Source organism: Littorina saxatilis, linkage group LG14, assembly GCF_037325665.1.
Source record: "Littorina saxatilis isolate snail1 linkage group LG14, US_GU_Lsax_2.0, whole genome shotgun sequence".
In the NCBI taxonomy this organism is placed as follows: Eukaryota; Metazoa; Mollusca; class Gastropoda; order Littorinimorpha; family Littorinidae; genus Littorina; species Littorina saxatilis.
This window is the reverse complement of record NC_090258.1, coordinates 44,783,275-44,804,983: the sequence shown is the minus strand read 5'-3', so window position 1 is coordinate 44,804,983 and position 21,709 is coordinate 44,783,275. Positions and strand designations below refer to the sequence as shown.

Genomic DNA, 21,709 nt, shown 5'->3' with positions numbered 1-21,709 from the left:
CAACAGGGAAAGTATACCCTCATCTTTGCAGCCTCGGCATAGTCTTTCTCGTTTTTCAGCAAAACTCGCATTTTTCATGATCCGCCAACTTCGACCATTATTATTAATAATCACTGAGACTCGGCATGTAACCTCTACGTCCTTGACTCCGCCTACTGGAGATCGTAGGAGCTCTCTATCAACCGTTACCTGCGTGACTTTTCCAGCGCGCGACAGGACGGTTCCAATGCGCTACCAGCAATGGTAGCAGCAGGGCAAATTATTGCCTAGCTCATAGATTGAGCATCCCACCGCCTTCATTAGCAATCTGCTATATGTGAGTTGGGATAAGATATGTAATTTAATCGAACATTTTAGTAATAAATTTTCATTTGATTAATATACTTACCCAACTCACATAGTTAATTCCCTCCCGCCTTCCCCGCTAGTGGGGTTGTTCTAAAAAAAAGAGGGAAGTTTTTTTTCTACGCCTTCGTGAGAATGAGTTCAATATGGCGGCAAGGTCAGGAAGTCACGTGACTTTGTCCTGTTTATGGGTCAAGGTGGCTCTTTTTTTTAGAGTTGCCTTCCTTGTTACCAAGGTGATGCGATGCAGCGTTCTAGCACTAGACTGAAGTAAATTGCTATATGTGAGTTGGGTAAGTATATTAATCAAATGAAAATGTATTACTAATATTTTCGACTACAGTTCAAGTGAAGCACATCTCACTGTCCTCCGACACAAGATAACGTCCGCTTCCACAATTGTTTCTTCTTCCCCAGCTGCAGGCATTAAAGTACAAGCTACCTACCCTAATTAATAACAAAACACTTTCACCCCACAACACAACAAACACATTTTCTCGCACCAGTAGCTCAACGCTCTCACACGTATCGGCCTCGCAAAGTCAACCTTTCGATCCCTGCACTCGCACAAAAGGGGCGATAGCATGCGTTCCCTGCACTCGCACAAAAGGGGCGATAGCATACGTTCCCTCGCGCATCATTTCGGCCAGTCTGTAAAACAAAGTACTAATTGTACCAATGCAAATCGGTGAGTCGGCTCTTCTTCTTCTAGACCGTTTCACAAAGAATTTAGATACTGCTCAGAAATAAGAAATTGAAGCTATGATTTCACGATCGCTCACAGGTACCGTACTCGTACCGAACCCACTACTATATGTTCCCTTGACAGTGCTGTTGTTGTTGTTGTTGTTGTTGTTGTTGTTGTTGTTGTTGTTGTTGTTGTTGTTGTTGTTTGTTGTTGTTTTTGTTGTTGTTTTTCAGGGTGGTGGTGGCGGTGGTGTGTGTGTGAGAGAGTCAGAGAGAGTGGGAGAGAGAGAGAGAGGGGAAAGAGAGAAATAAGGGGGAAAGGAAGGGGAGATGAAGGGAGAGAGAGAGGGGGGGAGGGGTGGGGGAGATAGGGAACACCATATTGAATCGTCTGTTTGTCTGCCTGCATGTCGCTTCAAGTTCCTTCTCTTTGTTTCAGGTTGTGGTTTTTGTCTCGATATCAAATATTTTAACAAATTAAACCGCAAAACTTTCATAAACATTCTCATGTGTTTAAAACACTCCAACCTATCACTCACCCACGGACTGATACTCTACACTATCACACGTTGCCATGGTTTCAGACGACGAGAGAGACGCTGTTCGGCAACTCGTGGAGCGTGGAGAGCGACGAGTCGTGTGCAGTGGACTGTGACCCCCCGCCACGCAACAAGACGTGCAACGTGCCCGAGTCGCAGGTCAAGCAAGTGTGCGACAGACTCTTCAACGCGGACTCGCCCTTCTCTGTGAGCACTTTGTCTCGGTTAGCCTCAAACGAGAGTCAAGATTTAGTTATGTGGTCTTTGTCAACCTAAATTTTAATTACTTTGTCTCGGTCAGGCTACATACAATGAGCGTCAGGCTGTAGTTATGTGGTCTTTGTCAACCCAGACTTTGATTACTTTGTCTCGGTCAGCCTACAATGAGCGTCAGGCTGTAGTTATGTGGTCTTTGTCAACCCAGACTTTGATTACTTTGTCTCGGTCAGCCTACAATGAGCGTCAGGCTGTAGTTATGTGGTCTTTGTCAACCCAGACTTTGATTACTTTGTCTCAGTCAGCCTACAATGAGCGTCAGGCTGTAGTTATGTGGTCTTTGTCAACCCAGACTTTGATTACTTTGTCTCGGTCAGCCTACAATGAGCGTCAGGCTGTAGTTATGTGGTCTTTGTCAACCCAGACTTTGATTACTTTGTCTCGGTCAGCCTACAATGAGCGTCAGGCTGTAGTTATGTGGTCTTTGTCAACCCAGACTTTGATTACTTTGTCTCGGTCAGCCTACAATGAGCGTCAGGCTGTAGTTATGTGGTCTTTGTCAACCCAGACTTTGATCACTTTGTCTCGGTCAGCCTACAATGAGCGTCAGGCTGTAGTTATATGGTCTTTGTCAACCCAGACTTTGATTACTTTGTCTCGGTCAGCCTAGAATGAGCGTCAGGCTGTAGTTATGTGGTCTTTGTCAACCCAGACTTTAATTTCTTTGTCTTGGCCAACCAAAAATGAGTGTCAGGCTGTAGTCTAGTTGTGTGGTCTTAGTCAACCTAGATTATAATTACTTTGTCTCGGTCAGCCTAGAATGAGCGTTAGGCTGTAGTTATGTGGTCTTTGTCAACCCAGACTTTAATTTCTTTGTCTTGGCCAACCAAAAAATGAGCGTTAGGCTGTAGTTATATGGTCTTTGTCAACCCAGACTTTAATTTCTTTGTCTTGGCCAACCAAAAAATTCGTGTCAGGCTGTACTTATGTGGTCTTTGTCAACCCAGACTTTAAGTACTTTGTCTCGACAAACCTAAAATGAGTGTCAGGCTGTATTTATGTTATCTTTGTCAACCCAGACGTTAAATACTTTGTCTCTGCCAACCTAAAATGAGTGTCAGGCTAAAGTTATTTGGATTTTTGCCAACGCAGAATGATTCAGAATGTGAGTATTTGTGCTGGGCAAGCCTAAAATGATTTCACAACTGTAAGTATTAATAAAACAGAAAGACTGGGCATCTGTCAGTCGAGACTGCTTCTTCGTGTCGGCGAGTCTAGACTACGTCACACGGTTAGTACTTAGTCTGGGACACCCTAAAAAATATATCACCAACTCACTCACCCACTATTCACTCACTCACCTACCTAATCAGTCAGCCACCCACTCGCTCACCAGACCTACTGATTCACCCATCCTTTGACTACCAAAAACTGACTGTTTTCTTACCGAAAGCGGACTGCCTGACCTAGATGCCTTCCAACGACCTGACAGCATTCAGGTTTGAATACCATTTAAAAATTAACTGAATAACATACTCACCCATCCACTCACCCATCCACTCACCCATCCACTCACCAATCCACTCACCCACTGACTAGCAACCACTGTGTGTGTACAGAAAGCGGGGTGCATGGCCCAGATGCCGTCCAACGACCTGACAGCCTTCAGGTTCTCCTGTGAGTTTGACCTGTGCCACACGGCTGACCTGCGAGCCGCTCAGTGCGACGTGGCGGAGGCTCTTGCGTCCTACTGCGCCGACCTGCTGGCTGACGGCTTTGAGTGGCGATCTGCCGACTTGTGTGCTGGTACGTGTCTGGAGGATAATGGTGTTGGTGGTATACGTTGATGTTTTAAGAGTTGTGCATGTTGTATTCATTCTCTCTTTCGGAAAAAAGCGCGCGCACTTCCCTACTTTACTTAAAGACCAACATTGGCGCGGCAGATGTAGCTCTACTTTCTTGTGCTGGCAAAGCTAAATTTAGCTCTGTGGCATGCTACTATAACGAGGCTTTGTCTTCTGGAGACGGATGTTTGGCTTTACGCCTCTGGGTTCCCCAGAAGAAGGGGCTGTTATTTGTGTATGGCCCGGGAGGTGTGGATTCGTCAGCAGGACCTTGCTATACAGCCGTCTAAAGGCCGTGTCATGATGTGTTAGAGACCGACTAGTGAATTCATCAGAAGGACGTTGCTATACAGCCGTCTAAAGGCCGTGTCATGATGTGTTAGAGACCGACTAGTGAATTCATCAGAAGGACGTTGCTATACAGCCGTCTAAAGGCCGTGTCATGATGTGTTAGAGACTGACTAGTGAATTCATCAGAAGGACCTTGCTATACAGCCGTCTAAAGGCCGTGTCATGATGTGTTAGAGACTGACTAGTGAATTCACCAGAAGGACGTTGCTATACAGCCTTCTAAAGGCCGTGTCATGATGTGTTAGAGACTGACTAGTGAATTCACCAGAAGGACGTTGCTATACAGCCTTCTAAAGGCCGTGTCATGATGTGTTAGAGACTGACTAGTGAATTCATCAGAAGGACCTTGCTATACAGCCTTCTAAAGGCCGTGTCATGATGTGTTAGAGACTGACTAGTGCAAGATGTGACCTTGCTATACAGCCATCTAAAGGCCGTGTCATGGTGTGTTAATGACTGACTAGTGCAAGATGTGACCTTGCTATACAGCCATCTAAAGGCCGTGTCATGATGTGTTAGAGACTGACTAGTGCAAGATGTGACCTTGCTATACAGCCATCTAAAGGCCGTGTCATGATGTGTTAGAGACTGACTAGTGCAAGATGTGACCTTGCTATACAGCCATCTAAAGGCCGTGTCATGATGTGTTAGAGACTGACTAGTGCAAGATGTGACCTTGCTATACAGCCATCTAAAGGCCGTGTCATGATGTGTTAGAGACTGACTAGTGCAAGAAATAGATGTAACTGGTGTATTGCCCCCGAGGTGTGCTGTCAACACAAGAACCTTTCTATTTTGTGTAATTTCTTATATGCCGACTGTTAGCAAATGATAACAGTCATGTCGAGAAAATGGATATCAGCATGAGCCGGCAGGTGCATTATTTGACAACATTTGAAGTGTCAGTCTTTAGAATACGTCACGCTGATATTTTAATTCAAATGTTTACTTTGTCTTGTTTATTTTTTTAGCGTGACAAACAAAAAGGTCCCGGCCTGACAGCGATAAGATTTAACGGGTCACCTAGAATTAGTCCTGATTGGTCAAATAGCCTTATGATGCACTGAAATAGGGAGGGCCAAGTCGTCTGCCCGATCGCCGCGGGCGAGTAAAAAATCCACCGGGTTAATATAATAGAAACCGCCTGGCAGCTTTCCCGGTTGGCCAGTGAAAAGTCTGGTCAAATGCAAAAGTGTTGTTTGTGCTATGGTCTGTAACAGTCCTATAAACACTGCAGAGGAAGGAACTTCTGTCGTCTGCAAAGTTATCGCCATGTTCTAGTGAAACAAAAACGAGGCTCTATTGCGTGTCAGCGCTGTTTTAATCGTCACCGGACACGCTCTGGACTACACAGTCCGGATGATGTGGGTCGTGTACGACCCATACTTTCTAAAGAAGGATTCAACGTAAAAAGTATGGGTCGTACACGACCCACGCAATCCAAATAAGGATACACGTTTCGCCGCCTCTTTGCAAAGTATGGGTCGTACACGACCCACGCCATCCGAATAGGGATAAACACCGTAAAATGCCTTCTTTAATTCCATATGGGTCGTCCACGACCCACAACATTCGGACTGTGTAGGTAAAATGACGTCATTGTTTATTTGTTTGTTTACAAAGATAATCCTTTGAAGATTGGTCGATAGGAAGGTTCTATGGAGTTTGAGGATGACATGAAGTTGCAATCCAAAACTCCCAATAGTGTTAGAGATACAGACACTGTTGTGAGGGTCTGGGTTGTCCACGACCCAGGAAGCACGGTGAAGGGTAGTTGTGAGGGTCTGGGTTGTCCACGACCCAGGAAGCACGGTGAAGGGTAGTTGTGTAAAGAAATCTAACTCTCATAATTTTGTGTGTGGTATGTACCGGGCCAGCGACATTTCTAGCGAGCTAGTGACTTTCTTGAGTTGACTCGCCCGGCTGGCAAGTTAAAATGTTGAGATTTGTCCATCCCTGTGAAATGGTAATAAACAGCGTTGTAAAGTCCGTGTCGCGGTGTAAAGTCCGTGTCGCGGTGTAAAGTCCGTGTCGCGGTGTAAAGTCCGTGTCGCGGTGTAAAGTCCGTGTCGCGGAGTAAAGTCCGTGTCGCGGTGTAAAGTCCGTGTCGCGGTGTAAAGTCCGTGTCGCGGTGTAAAGTCCGTGTCGCGGTGTTTCAGAGACGGAGAAGTGCAAAGACAACGAGGAGTACCTGGTGTGTGGCCCGGAGTCCGAGCCCACGTGTCTCAGCCCCGACCCCGTGGTCATCGAGAACTGCATGGAGTCGTGTTTCTGTAAGGAGGGCTTCGTCAGACAAGGCGAGGAGTGTATCAAGGCTGCCCAGTGTGGATGTAACTATGCCAACAGCTTCCTAAAGGTGGGTACTCAAGACTTGTATCATACATGGTAACATAAACTACAGTGTGTAGCCTGGGGAGAGACCGGCACGGTGGCCTAGTGGTAAGGCGTCCGGCCCGTGATCGGGAGGTCGTGGGTTCGAACCCCGGCCGGGTCATACCTAAGACTTTAAAATTGGCAATCTAGTGGCTGCTCCGCCTGGCGTCTGGCATTATGGGGTTAGTGCTAGGACTGGTTGGTCCGGTGTCAGAATAATGTGACTGGGTGAGACATGAAGCCTGTGCTGCGACTTCTGTCTTGTGTGTGGCGCACGTTATATGTCAAAGCAGCACCGCCCTGATATGGCCCTTCGTGGTCGGCTGGGCGTTAAGCAAACAAACAAACAAAAAGCCTGGGGAGAGTTTGTTGTTCTATAAAGAGGGTTTTGTCAGGCAGGCGGGGCGGGGGAGCTAGGGGGAGGGTATCAAGGCTGAACAGTGTGGCTGTAACTATGCCAACAGCTTCCTGTGTTTAGTATGGGGAGAGTGCGATGAACGAGAGTGATTTAATAACAACTGCTGTGTTTAGTATGGGGAGAGTGCGATGAACGAGAGTGATTTAATAACAACTGCTGTGTTTAGTATGGGGAGAGTGCGATGAACGAGAGTGATTTAATAACAACTGCTGTGTTTAGTATGGGGAGAGTGCGATGAACGAGAGTGATTTAATAACAACTGCTGTGTTTAGTATGGGGAGAGTGCGATGAACGAGAGTGATTTAATAACAACTGCTGTGTTTAGTATGGGGAGAGTGCGATGAACGAGAGTGATTTAATAACAACTGCTGTGTTTAGTATGGGGAGAGTGCGATGAACGAGAGTGATTTAATAACAACTACTGTGTTTAGTATGGGGAGAGTGCGATGAACGAGAGTGATTTAATAACAACTACAGTGTTTAGTATGGGGAGAGTGCGATGAACGAGAGTGATTTTATAACAACTACTGTGTTTAGTTTGGGGAGACTGCGATGAACGAGAGTGATTTAATAACTACTACTGTGTTTAGTATGGGGAGAGTGCGATGAACGAGAGTGATTTAATAACAACTACTGTGTTTAGTATGGGGAGAGTGCGATGAACGAGAATGATTTAATAACAACTACAGTGTTTAGTATGGGGAGAGTGCGATGAACGAGAGTGATTTTATAACAACTACTGTGTTTAGTTTGGGGAGACTGCGATGAACGAGAGTGATTTAATAACTACTACTGTGTTTAGTATGGGGAGAGTGCGATGAACGAGAGTAATTTAATAACAACTACTGTGTTTAGTTTGGGGAGAGTGCGATGAACGAGAGTGATTTAATAACAACTACTGTGTTTAATCAATCAATCAATCAATCAATCAATGACGCTTATATCGCGCATATTCCGTGGGTACAGTTCTAGGCGCTCTGCAGTGATGCCGTGTGAGATGAAATTTTATACGGCCAGTAGATTGCAGCCATTTCGGCGCATATTTACCTTTCACGGCCTATTATTCCAAGTCACACGGGTATAGGTAGACAATTATTAACTGTGCCTAAGCAATTTTGCCAGGAGAGAGTGCGATGAACGAGAGTGATTTAATAACAACTACAGTGTTTAGTATGGGGAGAGTGCGATGAACGAGAGTGATTTAATAACAACCACTGTGTTTAGTTTGGGGAGAGTGCGATGAACGAGAGTGATTTTATAACAACTACTGTGTTGGGGAGAGTGCGATGTTCTGTTAGGAGTGTGGATGTAACCATGACAACAGTTTCAGCAAGGTCAGTATGAAGAGATGTAGGTGTGTGAGTGTGACTTGGTCGGCATAACACTGTGTATTCCACTGAAACATACATCATCACAGAACATGCAGAGGCATTTGTTTGTGTGTAGGTGTGATTCAGTTCGGTGTGACACTGTATTATTATTACAGGTATATATATATAGCATAACACCGCATACAATGACATTGGTGTGTGTGTGTGTGCGTGCGTGCGTGCGTGCGTGCGTGTGTGTGTGTATATGTGTGTGTGTGTGTGTGTGTGTGTGTGTGTGTGTGTGTGTGTGTGTGTGTGTGTTTTCAGATTGGCGATGAGATCCTGGTGGATGACTGCAGCAAGAAGGTGACGTGTGCCGAGCACGACACGCTCAAAGAACTCGACAACCAGTGCGCTGAGACTGAGGCCTGCAAGACGGACGACACTGGCGCCATGAGCTGTGAATGTAAGTCTGGCTGTCTGTCTGTCTGTCTGTCTGTCTGTCTGTCTGTCTGTAAGTCTGTCTGTGCTGACAACCAGTGTGCTGAGACTGAGGCCTGCAAGACGGACGACACTGGCGCCATGAGCTGTGAATGTAAGTCTGGCTGTCTGTCTGTCTGTCTGTCTGTCTGTCTGTCTGGCTGTCTGTCTGTCTGGCTGTCTGTCTGTCTGTCTGTCTGTCTGTCTGTAAGTCTGTCTGTGCTGACAACCAGTGTGCTGAGACTGAGGCCCGCAAGAAGGACGATACTGGCGCCATGAGCAGCTGCTGTAAGTCTGGCTGGCTGGTTTTGTGTATATGTTCGTGGACAACCCGTGTGCCGAGACTATAGGAAGGACAAACATGGCTGCATGAGCTGAGGATGCAATTTTATTCCCCCCTCTGCTTCTTTACCTCTGTAAACTTGTAGAGCTAGTTATTTTTCGATAATGACCCAGCAACCAAACAAATAACGAGCCAGCAACAGCCTGAATCCTCGATAGTGCAATGGGTTGAGAAGCTGTTCTGTTTTGGTACTACTTTTGCGACTGAAAAGTTCCGAACGCTCTATACGTACGAAGTATACATCTCTGGAGCAAACAATACAAACATACCGCATTTAAATTAACAACTACAGGCCTCAACACATGAATCTCCATATAAAATCCATGAGTTCGGTTGTTTTCTGAATCTAGATCTGCCGTGCACAAATCGTTCATCACAAGCAAATTCCCAAGGCAAGTAACTCATACTCTGGCGACAAGAGTAGTTCCCCTTCTTTTAACGCAGTTTCTTCGACAACACTGACTGCAATCCGACGGTCAGTTTTCAACAATATTTCATTTTATAAACAGATCACACGCAACCAAATGCACACATCTCATCAATTTAAACAACATAAAGCGGTTTCATACACTATTTTCCCCAGAAAACTGAACTTCATACAGTAATTAACGTTGGAACACGGGTGCAAAAGTTCGTCTGCTAGTCCCATTTGACGAAAGAACATTTACTAAGCGATACTAAAACATAAACAGAACACACAATATCTGCCTTTACCGCCACAGCAGAATAACAGCATATCTGTGTACTTGATTTTAGTCCAAAACAGGGAAACTGAAAAGAAGTGTTAACAGAATGGAATGATTTGCACGGAACTATACAACCGCGCATTAATCGATCGCCTGCGCAGGTTGACTGGTTGAGTGATTCGGATTCGATCAAACTTTCGCACAAAAACTCCTGTTTTTTTGGAATAACTGAAGAAAGGAGGAATAAAGAGGTTACACACCTCGTCTCAGTGATTATTAAAAATATTAAAAATTTTTAATAATCACTGAGACTCGGCATGTAACCTCTACATATCTGTCTGTCTGTCAAGAATTTATTAAATGTTTTCAGAAAGACCAGGGATCGAGACAAGGCTGGTGATGTGTGTAATTTGATAAATGTGTTTGATGACGTCATATTTGGCTTTTTTGCAAAAGTTGAAGCCGCATTTTGGTGACGTCAGTTTTTAAGCAAATTGATTGAAACTTTGGTCAAACATAATTTTGCTTAGTCCCGACTATAGGATTGCATTTCAGTTCGTTAGATTAAAAATCAATTAAAGTAATTAATGTCAAGCTCAATTTCACAAACAGATTAAACAATGATAGCATGGGATCCTTATCATGTCCTGAATCTAACAAACATTGGAAGATGGGAAAATGTGCTGACAATGAAAGAACATCGCTTTATTTAGATTAGGATCTCTTAGATTCAGGCCGCCATGTTGACTGTCGCTTGACGCGACTTGTATCCTACTTAAGATATTGATGTTGATCTTAATTAAGATATCGATCTGCTTAATATGAGGGACATGGTGCTGTACTAACCCCAAACACAGGAATCTATTTGAAGTCAAACTATCGTTAACCATTCATGTCCTTGCCCCATACTAGATGTCCCTACAACTACCACTACAACTACCACAACAACTACCACAACAACCACAACAGCTGCGCCAACCACGACAACGGCAGCACCCACAACGACGCCAGCGCCAACCACGACAACGCCCGCACCCACAACGACGCCAGCGCCAACCACGACAACGCCCGCACCCACAACGCCCGCACCCACAACGACAACACCAGCGCCAACGACTACAACGCCAGCACTAACAACACCAGCACCAACAACGCCCGCACCCACAACGCCCGCACCCACAACGCCCGCACCCACAACGCCCGCACCCACAACGCCCGCACCCACAACGCCCGCACCCACAACGCCCGCACCCACAACGCCCGCACCCACAACGCCCGCACCCACAACAACTGCACCTGGGCCAGGTCCCACTGATTTACCGGCCCCACCACCTGTTGCACCCACCCCCCCAGAAAGTGAGTTGTTTTGTGTCGCCTTTACTTGATGCAACGACCACTAATGACGTATTTACGCAACGTTTTTGTGTGACAAATACATTTTACATTTACTGATCTGAATGAATTACTCAAAGCAAGAAAAGGTAGGCATTCTGTTCTGCTTTAACTTGCCGTCTTTTACTTGAATGTTTCTTGTAGTTTTTAATAAATAGTAACATTTAATCTGATGCTAGTCATGCTTCACTGTAATAATTCATCCAGAGTTTTTGTCGATTTTTCTGGAGCACTTGATATTGTGCTGTGACTGAATAAATGCCTATGGAACACGCTGCAAGAATGTAATATATTTTGTAGGTTTTGTTCTATTCACAAATGAAAAGGCACAAGACTTTCTCATTCCGTAAGATCGTTTATTGCTGTTGTTTCTGTTGTTCATAATTATTATGTATGCATCATAAAACAGATGGGGTACCTTTTTCTACGGTATGCATCATGAAACAGATGGGGTACCTTTTTCTACAGTATGCATCATAAAACAGATGGGGTACCTTTTTCTACAGTATGCCCCATGAAACAGATGGGGTACCTTTTTCTACAGTATGCATCATAAAACAGATGGGGTACCTTTTTCTACAGTATGCCCCATGAAACAGATGGGGTACCTTTTTCTACAGTATGCATCATGAAACAGATGGGGTACCTTTTTCTACAGTATGCCCCATGAAACAGATGGGGTACCTTTTTCTACAGTATGCCCCATGAAACAGATGGGGTACCTTTTTCTACAGTATGCATCATGAAACAGATGGGGTACCTTTTACTACAGTATGCCCCATGAAACAGATGGGGTACCTTTTTCTACAGTATGCCCCATGAAACAGATGGGGTACCTTTTTCTACAGTATGCATCATAAAACAGATGGGGTACCTTTTTCTACAGTATGCATCATTAAACAGATGGGGTACCTTTTTCTACAGTATGCCCCATGAAACAGATGGGGTACCTTGTTCTACAGTATGCATCATAAAACAGATGGGGTACCTTTTTCTACAGTATGCCCCATGAAACAGATGGGGTACCTTTTTCTACAGTATGCCCGTGGTTCAATGTTGACGTTACGCGACCTTCGCTTAGGTCCATGTGACTTAGGAGTGTACGCCGCAATTATCCTAGAAACCGATCTCACTAAACTCTCTATCTGACTGGACGTCTTCCGCGCTGTCTCCTTCATGTCAAATTATAACTCCTTCGTGTCAATTTATAACTCCTTCGTGTCAATTTATAACTCCTTCGTGTCAATTTATAACTCCTTCATGTCAATTTATAACTCCTTCATGTCAATTTATAACTCCTTCGTGTCAATTTATAACTCCTTCGTGTCAATTTATAACTCCTTCATGTCAATTTATAACTCCTTCATGTCAATTTATAACTCCTTCATGTCAATTTATAACTCCTTCATGTCAATTTATAACTCCTTCATGTCAAAAATCTAAACAAACATTCTCTCCCCTTTCATTCATTTCCGTTCCTAGAGTTCCTTCCCTTTTTTGCGTGTTTCCCCTCCATTTTCTTTCATACCTTGTTCGTTCCGTGTTGCGTCTGCTTTTTGTTGTCTTTTGTGTTCTTGTTTTTCCTGATGAAGCTTCCATAAGCGAAAATTCGTACCGTCTTGTCTCGTTCTTGTATTGGTGAGTACAGTATTCCTTTGTTTTTTAACTTCCTTCATGTCAAATTATAACTCCTTCATGTCAATATATAACTCCTTCATGTCAATTTATAACTCCTTCATGTCAATTTATAACTGTGTGGGATATCGCATACAGCTACAGTTGAAGTGACCATTACAGAGGTGTGAGATATTGCATACAGCTGCACAGTAAGTTACCGTTACAAAGGTGTGCGATATTGCATACAGCTTCACAGTAAGTTACTGTTACAGAGTTGCGAGATATTGCTTACAGCTACACAGTAAGTTACCGTTACAGAGGTGTGCTCGGAGGGCGAGGCCAAGACACTGACCGCTGGAGATTTCACGCCCACCACTGAGGGCCAGACCCAGGCAGGGGAAGCCAACTCCTTCACGGCTGCTGCCGGCCAGACAGTGCGCGTGGTGCTGACACCCATAGACACCGGAGTCACGCTGCAGTCCGCCAGCCTGACAGTCCAGAACGTGGACAGCCTGAAAGTCCTCTACTACTTCTCTGGCTCTGCCGCTAACGACCAGCCTACGGAACAGACGGTGGCGGTGCCAGCCGGCGGGGAGGGCACAGTGAATGTTGACCTGAATGCCGACCAGGCCGTGGACAAGGTGGTGATCGTGGCTGAGGGACCGGCCAGCACCCAGAGTCCTTCCACTCTCACTCTGCAGCAACTCACTGGATGCGCTAAACGTGAGTCTCTCACACACACCGCCTTTCACTGCCACTCACGATCGCTAAACGTGAGTCTCTCACACACATCGCCTTTCAATGGCACTCACAATCGCTAAACGTGAGTCTCTCACACACATCGCATTTCAATGGCACTCACGATCGCTAAACGTGAGTCTCTCACACACACCGACTTTCACTGCCACTCACGATCGCTAAACGCGAGTCTCTCACACACACCGCCTTTCACTGCCACTCACGATCGCTAAACGTGAGTCTCTCACACATATCGCCTTTCACTGCCACTCACGATCGCTAAACGTGAGTCTCTCACACACATCGCCTTTCACTGCCACTCACTGGATGCGCTAAACGTGAGTCTCTCACACACACCGCCTTTCACTGCCACTCACGATCGCTAAACGTGAGTCTCTCACACACACCGCCTTTCACTGTCACTCACGATCGCTAAACGTGAGTCTCTCTCACACATCGCCTTTCAATGGCACTCAGGATACCGTTTTGCTCCTGATACTGATAGCGAGTAAATCTACATTCATTTGCTCGTCTTTAGATTTGGGAAGGGAAGCTAAACTGGCGTTGTGGATAACTGCTGGCACTGAACAAATAAGTTGTTGAACACACTTGGGACTTGGATGCAATTAGCTAGATAGCGGAGCAGTTGTGGGTAATTAATGACGATGTGTCCAAATTACAGAACAGCGAATGTTCCTTGGACTTCTTGCACATACATTCGCCAAAATCATCACCCAAATAGATATCTCAAATTGTGTATGTTTAAAGAGTGTTTTGATTTGAGGAAGTCCAAAGAACTCTTCCAGATCAGTCTTATACGTGTGATTCATGTGCTGTTGATGTTTGTGTGTTGAACAGCTGTCGTTGCAACAACCGCAGCACCACAGCCTACCACTGCAGCAGGTACGAGTAGATTCTCTTCTTCTCTCTCTCTCTCCCCCTCTCTCCCTCTCTGTCTGTCTGTCTGTCTGTCTGTCTACATCCTTTCTCTGACTGTCGAACTGTCTCTCCCTTGACTTTCTTTTTGTCGATGTGAAGTTAAGTTTGCCTTGTGCACTGTCCAGTTTTGAGATCTGCTCCCTTCCCCCGCCTATCCTCTCTTCGATCTCTCTCATTTCTCTGAATATGTTTGACACTTGTCACTTGCATTTGAGGTAAGCTTTGACATTTGGAGGTGTGCGATAGGGCTACACATTAAGTTACCGTTACAGAGGTGTGAGATATTGCATACGGCTTCACAGTAAGTTACTGTTACAGAGGTGTGAGATATTGCATACAGCTACACAGTAAGTTACCGTCACAGAGGAGTGAGATATTGCATACCGCTTCACAGTAAGTTACTGTTACAGAGGTGTGAGATATTGCATACAGCTACACAGTAAGTTACCGTTACAGAGGTATGCTCGGAGGGCGAGGCCAAGACACTGACCGCTGGAGACTTCACGCCCACCACTGAGGGTCAGACCCAGGCAGGGGAAGCCAACTCCTTCACGGCTGCTGCCGGCCAGACAGTGCGCGTGGTGCTGACACCCACAGACACTGGAGTCACGCTGCAGTCCGCCAGCCTGACAGTCCAGAACGTGGACAGCCTCAAAGTCCTCTACTACTTCTCTGGCTCTGCCGCTGACGACCAGCCCACGGAACAGACGGTGGCGGTGCCAGCCGGCGGAGAGGGCGCAGTGAATGTTGACCTGAATGCCGACCAGGCCGTGGACAAGGTGGTGATCGTGGCTGAGGGACCAGCCAGCACCCAGAGTCCTTCCACTCTCACTCTGCAGCAACTCACTGGATGCGCTAAACGTGAGTCTCTCACACACATCGCCTTTCACTGTCACTCACGATCGCTAAACGTGAGTCTCTCACACACATCGCCTTTCAATGGCTCTCAGGATACCGTTTTGCTCCTGGTACTGATAGCGAGTAAATCTACAATTATTTGCTCGTCTTTAGCTTTGGGAAGGGAAGCTAAACTGGCGTTGTGGATAACTGCTGGCACTGAACAAATAAATTGTCGAACACACTTGGGACTTGGGTGCAATTAGCTAGATAGCGGAGCAGTTGTGGGTTCAATAATGACGACGTGTCCAAATTACAGAACAGCGAATGTTCCTGGGACTTCTTGCACATACATTCGCCAAAATCATCACCCAAATAGATATCTCAAATTGTGTATGTTTAAAGGGTGTTTTGATTTGAACAGACGAAGTCCAAAGAACTCTTCCAGATCAGTCGTATACGTGTGATTCATGTGCTGTTGATGTTTGTGTGTTGAACAGCTGTCGTTGCAACAACCGCAGCACCACAGCCAACCACCGCAGCAGGTACGGGTAGATTCTCTTCTTCTCTCTCTCTCTCTCTCCGATCCCCCTCTCTCCCTCTCTGTCTGTCTGTCTGTATATCTGCATCGTTTTTCTAACTGTCGAACTGTCCCTCCCTTGACTTTCTTTTTGTCAATATGAAGTTAAGTTTGACTTGTGCACTGTTCAGTTTTGAGATCTGCTCCCTGCCCCCGCCTATCCTCTCTTCAATCTCTCTCATTTCTCTGAATATGTTTGACACTTGTCACTTGCATTTGAGGTAAGCTTTGACATTTGGAGGTGTGCGATAGGGCTACACATTAAGTTACCGTTACAGAGGTGTGAGATATTGCATGCAGCTACACAGTAAGTTACCGTTACAGAGGTGTGCTCGGAGGGCGAGGCCAAGACACTGACCGCTGGAGACTTCACGCCCACCACTGAGGGTCAGACCCAGGCAGGGGAAGCCAACTCCTTCACGGCTGCTGCCGGCCAGACAGTGCGCGTGGTGCTGACACCCACAGACACCGGAGTCACGCTGCAGTCCGCCAGCCTGACAGTCCAGAACGTGGACAGCCTCAAAGTCCTCTACTACTTCTCTGGCTCTGCCGCTGACGACCAGCCCACGGAACAGACGGTGGCGGTGCCAGCCGGCGGGGAGGGCGCAGTGAATGTTGACCTGAATGCCGACCAGGCAGTGGACAAGGTGGTGATCGTGGCTGAGGGACCAGCCAGCACCCAGAGTCCTTCCACTCTCACTCTGCAGCAACTCACTGGATGCGCTAAACGTGAGTCTCTCACACACACCGCCTTTCACTGTCACTCACGATCGCTAAACGTGAGTCTCTCACACACATCGCCTTTCAATGGCACTTACGATCGTTAAACGTGAGTCTCTCACACACATCGCCTTTCAATGTCACTCACGATCGCTAAACGTGAGTCTCTCACACATATCGCCTTTTAATGGCACTCAGGATACCGTTTTGCTCCTGATACCGATAGCGAGTAAATCTACATTCATTTGCTCGTCTTTAGATTTGGGAAGGGAAGCTAAACTGGCGTTGTGGATAACTGCTGGCACTGAACAAATAAGTTGTTGAACACACTTGGGACTTGGATGCAATTAGCTAGATAGCGGAGCAGTTGTGGGTTAATTAATGACGATGTGTCCAAATTACAGAACAGCGAATGTTCCTTGGACTTCTTGCACATACATTCGCCAAAATCATCACCCAAATAGATATCTCAAATTGTGTATGTTTAAAGGGTGTTTTGATTTGAACAGAGGAAGTCCAAAGAACTCTTCCAGATCAGTCTTATACGTGTGATTTATGTGCTGTTGATGTTTGTGTGTTGAACAGCTGTCGTTGCAACAACCACAGCACCACAGCCAACCAGTGCAGCAGGTACGGGTAGATTCTCTTCTTCTCTCTCTCTCTCCCCCTCACTGTCTGTCTGTCTGTCTGTCTGTCTGTTTGTCTGTCTGTCTGTCTGTCTGCATCCTTTCTCTGACTGTCGAACTGTCCCTCCCTTGACTTACTTTTTGTCGATGTGAAGTTAAGTTTGCCTTGTGCACTGTCCAGTTTTGAGATCTGCTCCCTCCCCCCGCCTATCCTCTCTTCGATCTCTCTCATTTCTCTGAATATGTTTGACACTTGTCACTTGCATTTGAGGTAAGCTTTGACATTTGGAGGTGTGCGATAGGGCTACACATTAAGTTACCGTTACAGAGGTGTGAGATATTGCATACGGCTTCACAGTAATTTACTGTTTCAGAGGTGTGAGATATTGCACACAGCTACACAGTAAGTTACCGTTACAGAGGTGTGAGGTATTGCATACAGCTACACAGTAAGGTACCGTTACAGAGGTGTGCTCGGAGGGCGAGGCCAAGACACTGACCGCTGGAGACTTCACGCCCACCACTGAGGGTCAGACCCAGGCAGGGGAAGCCAACTCCTTCACGGCTGCTGCCGGCCAGACAGTGCGCGTGGTGCTGACACCCACAGACACCGGAGTTACGCTGCAGTCCGCCAGCCTGACAGTCCAGAACGTGGACAGCCTCAAAGTCCTCTACTACTTCTCTGGCTCTGCCGCTGACGACCAGCCCACGGAACAGACGGTGGCGGTGCCAGCGGGCGGGGAGGGCGCAGTGAATGTTGACTTGAATGGCGACCAGGCCGTGGACAAGGTGGTGATCGTGGCTGAGGGACCGGCCAGCACCCAGAGTCCTTCCACTCTCACTCTGCAGCAACTCACTGGATGCGCTAAACGTGAGTCTGTCACACACACCGCCTTTCACTGTCACTCACGATCGCTAAACGTGAGTCTCTCACACACATCGCCTTTCAATTGCACTCAGGATACCGTTTTGCTCTTGATACTGATAGCGAGTAAATCTACATTCATTTGCTCGTCTTTAGATTTGGGAAGGGAAGCTAAACTGGCGTTGTGGATAACTGCTGGCACTGAACAAATAAGTTGTTGAACACACTTGGGACTTGGATGCAATTTGCTAGATAGCGGAGCAGTTGTGGGTTAAATTAATGACGATGTGTCCAAATTACAGAACAGCGAATGTTCCTGGGACTTCTTGCACATACATTCGCCAAAATCATCACCCAAATAGATATCTCAAATTGTGTATGTTTAAAGGGTGTTTTGATTTGAACAGAGGAAGTCCAAAGAACTCTTCCAGATCAGTCTTATACGTGTGGTTCATGTGCTGTTGATGTTTGTGTGTTGAACAGCTGTCGTTGCAACAACCGCAGCACCACAGCCAACCACTGCAGCAGGTACGGGTAGATTATCTTCTTCTCTCTCTCTCTCTCTCTCCTCCTCACTGTCTGTCCCTCTGTCTGTCTGTCTGTCTGTCTGTCTGCATCCTTTTTCTGACTGTCGAACTGTCCCTCCCTTGACTTTCTTTTTGTCAATGTGAAGTTAAGTTTGCCTTGTGCACTGTTCAGTTTTGAGATCTGCTTCCTGTCCCCGCCTATCCTCTCTTCAATCTCTCTCATTTCTCTGAATATGTTTGATACTTGTCACTTGCATTTGAGGTAAGCTTTGACATTTGGAGGTGTGCGATAGGGCTACACATTAAGTTACCGTTACAGAGGTGTGAGATATTGCATACAGCTACACAGTAAGTTTTACCGTTACAGAGGTGTGAGATATTGCATACAGCTACACAGTAAGTTACCGTTTCAGAGGTGTGAGATATTGCATACAGCTACTTAGTAAGTTACCGTTACAGAGGTGTGAGATATTGCATACAGCTACACAGTAAGTTACCGTTACAGAGGTGTGAGGTATTGCATACAGCTACACAGTAAGTTACCGTTACAGAGGTGTGCTCGGAGGGCGAGGCCAAGACACTGACCGCTGAAGATTTCACGCCCACCACTGAGGGTCAGACCCAGGCAGGGGAAGCCAACTCCTTCACGGCTGCTGCCGGCCAGACAGTGCGCGTGGTGCTGACACCCACAGACACCGGAGTCACGCTGCAGTCCGCCAGCCTGACAGTCCAGAACGTGGACAGCCTCAAAGTCCTCTACTACTTCTCTGGCTCTGCCGCTGACGACCAGCCCACGGAACAGACGGTGGCGGTGCCAGCCGGCGGGGAGGGCGCAGTGAATGTTGACCTGAATGCCGACCAGGCAGTGGACAAGGTGGTGATCGTGGCTGAGGGACCAGCCAGCACCCAGAGTCCTTCCACTCTCACTCTGCAGCAACTCACTGGATGCGCTAAACGTGAGTCTCTCACACACACCGCCTTTCACTGTCACTCACGATCGCTAAACGTGAGTCTCTCACACACATCGCCTTTCAATGGCACTTACGATCGCTAAACGTGAGTCTCTCACACACATCGCCTTTTAATGTCACTCACGATCGCTAAACGTGAGTCTCTCACACACATCGCCTTTTAATGTCACTCACGATCGCTAAACGTGAGTCTCTCACACACATCGCCTTTCAATGGCACTCACGATCGTTAAACGTGAGTCTCTCACACACATCGCCTTTCACTGTCACTCACGATCGCTAAACGTGAGTCTCTCACACACATCGCCTTTCAATGGCACTTACGATCGTTAAACGTGAATCTCTCACACACATCGCCTTTCAATGGCACTCACGATCGCTAAACGTGAGTCTCTCACACACATCGCCTTTCAATGTCACTTACGATCGCTAAACGTGAGTCTCTCATACACATCGCCTTTCAATGTCACTCACGATCGCTAAACGTGAGTCTCTCACACATATCGCCTTTTAATGGCACTCAGGATACCGTTTTGCTCCTGATACCGATAGCGAGTAAATCTACATTCATTTGCTCGTCTTTAGATTTGGGAAGGGAAGCTAAACTGGCGTTGTGGATAACTGCTGGCACTGAACAAATAAGTTGTTGAACACACTTGGGACTTGGATGCAATTAGCTAGATAGCGGAGCAGTTGTGGGTTAATTAATGACGATGTGTCCAAATTACAGAACAGCGAATGTTCCTTGGACTTCTTGCACATACATTCGCCAAAATCATCACCCAAATAGATATCTCAAATTGTGTATGTTTAAAGGGTGTTTTGATTTGAACAGACGAAGTCCAAAGAACTCTTCCAGATCAGTCTTATACGTGTGATTTATGTGCTGTTGATGTTTGTGTGTTGAACAGCTGTCGTTGCAACAACCACAGCACCACAGCCAACCACTGCAGCAGGTACGGGTAGATTCTCTTCTTCTCTCTCTCTCTCCCCCTCACTGTCTGTCTGTCTGTCTGTCTGTCTGTCTGTCTGTCTGTCTGTCTGCATCCTTTCTCTGACTGTCGAACTGTCCCTCCCTTGACTTTCTTTTTGTCGATGTGAAGTTAAGTTTGCCTTGTGCACTGTCCAGTTTTGAGATCTGCTCCCTCCCCCCGCCTATCCTCTCTTCGATCTCTCTCATTTCTCTGAATATGTATGTTACGGATGAATTTCGAGTAAGTGTCTGTGTGTAATTATGCTGTATCAGAAAATATGCGTGCTCTGCTCTGTTTACTAACTAACTGTTACTCACACACAGCACTCAAACAAGGCACAAAGACTAAACACAGTTAATGCCCTTTGCCCTCGTACCTGTATTGAAACATCAACACAACAATACAAATATGTTATTTCTCATGCATTCTACAAATCACTTGCATTCATATATAAGAAGAATAATATCTTAACACACGTCGGAGACTAACTGTCTCACGTTAGATGAAGTTCTCGTTTCACACAATTCCTCTAACGTTTAGGGTTCCTGCTTAACACAGTGTCACTTTACGCACATCACTTGTCACGTAATACTTAGTTGACGACGTCTTCGTCTCACACAATCTTTCTGACGATTGTTTCTTCGGTGGCAGTTCACACATACAGTGACTCCACAATCCTACGATTATGTTCCTTCGGTGGCAGTTCACAAATACAGTGACTCCACAATATTACGCGGGTACATACCCTGGATCCATACCACCCACGACGAAATACCGCTCGTGGTGGCTATGGGGTGCGGCTCCACCAGTTTCCAGTACTCCAGCGCTGTTACAACCCTGCGCCCACAATCAACGATTCGTAGCGCTAAGGAGGGAATGCCCGTCTCTCTCTCTCCCGCTGTCGAGTGGTGCCATCCTTCACTCCGACCGGGGTGCTGCGTAAAAAGTTTAGGCTACCATAAGTCTTAATAAACTTTTCTACGAAATAACACGGCTATTCTTTCTCAATACTGTTCAACTATCCGTCCACTAACTTATGCGGTTATATTATTTACACCAGCTCATTTACAAGTAACTTCATTACCAATCACCCTTCTTTTCCTGCCTCTCTCACTGTCAACGAACTACCTATCTCTTTCTCTCCGTCTGTCCGCAGCCTTGGCGTCACTCTCGATCCAACTCTCTCTTTCCAAAAACACATCTCTAACATCTGCAAGTCCGCCTATCTAGAGATGCGCAAGATTAGTTCAGTCCGTCACTACCTCACCACTGATGCAACCAAAACGTTAGTGTGTTCTTTAGTCCTCTCAAAGATAGATTATTGCAATTCT

At 46.3% G+C, this 21,709-nt stretch overlaps 1 protein-coding gene across 1 annotated transcript in view; it reads left to right on the top strand.

Annotated features, from left to right (window-relative positions):
- LOC138947860 (mucin-19-like) overlaps positions 1-21,709 on the top strand; it is a 129,523-nt gene that overhangs the window by 84,582 nt on the left and 23,232 nt on the right. The window contains exons 42-56 of the mRNA XM_070319420.1: positions 1,617-1,778; positions 3,407-3,593; positions 6,142-6,338; positions 8,411-8,549; positions 10,505-10,948; positions 12,920-13,324; positions 14,198-14,242; positions 14,735-15,139; positions 15,616-15,660; positions 16,020-16,424; positions 17,001-17,045; positions 17,508-17,912; positions 18,390-18,434; positions 18,985-19,389; positions 20,316-20,360. Coding sequence (XP_070175521.1) covers positions 1,617-1,778; positions 3,407-3,593; positions 6,142-6,338; positions 8,411-8,549; positions 10,505-10,948; positions 12,920-13,324; positions 14,198-14,242; positions 14,735-15,139; positions 15,616-15,660; positions 16,020-16,424; positions 17,001-17,045; positions 17,508-17,912; positions 18,390-18,434; positions 18,985-19,389; positions 20,316-20,360 — 3,379 coding nt within the window. The remainder of the gene's footprint in view (positions 1-1,616; positions 1,779-3,406; positions 3,594-6,141; positions 6,339-8,410; positions 8,550-10,504; positions 10,949-12,919; positions 13,325-14,197; positions 14,243-14,734; positions 15,140-15,615; positions 15,661-16,019; positions 16,425-17,000; positions 17,046-17,507; positions 17,913-18,389; positions 18,435-18,984; positions 19,390-20,315; positions 20,361-21,709) is intronic.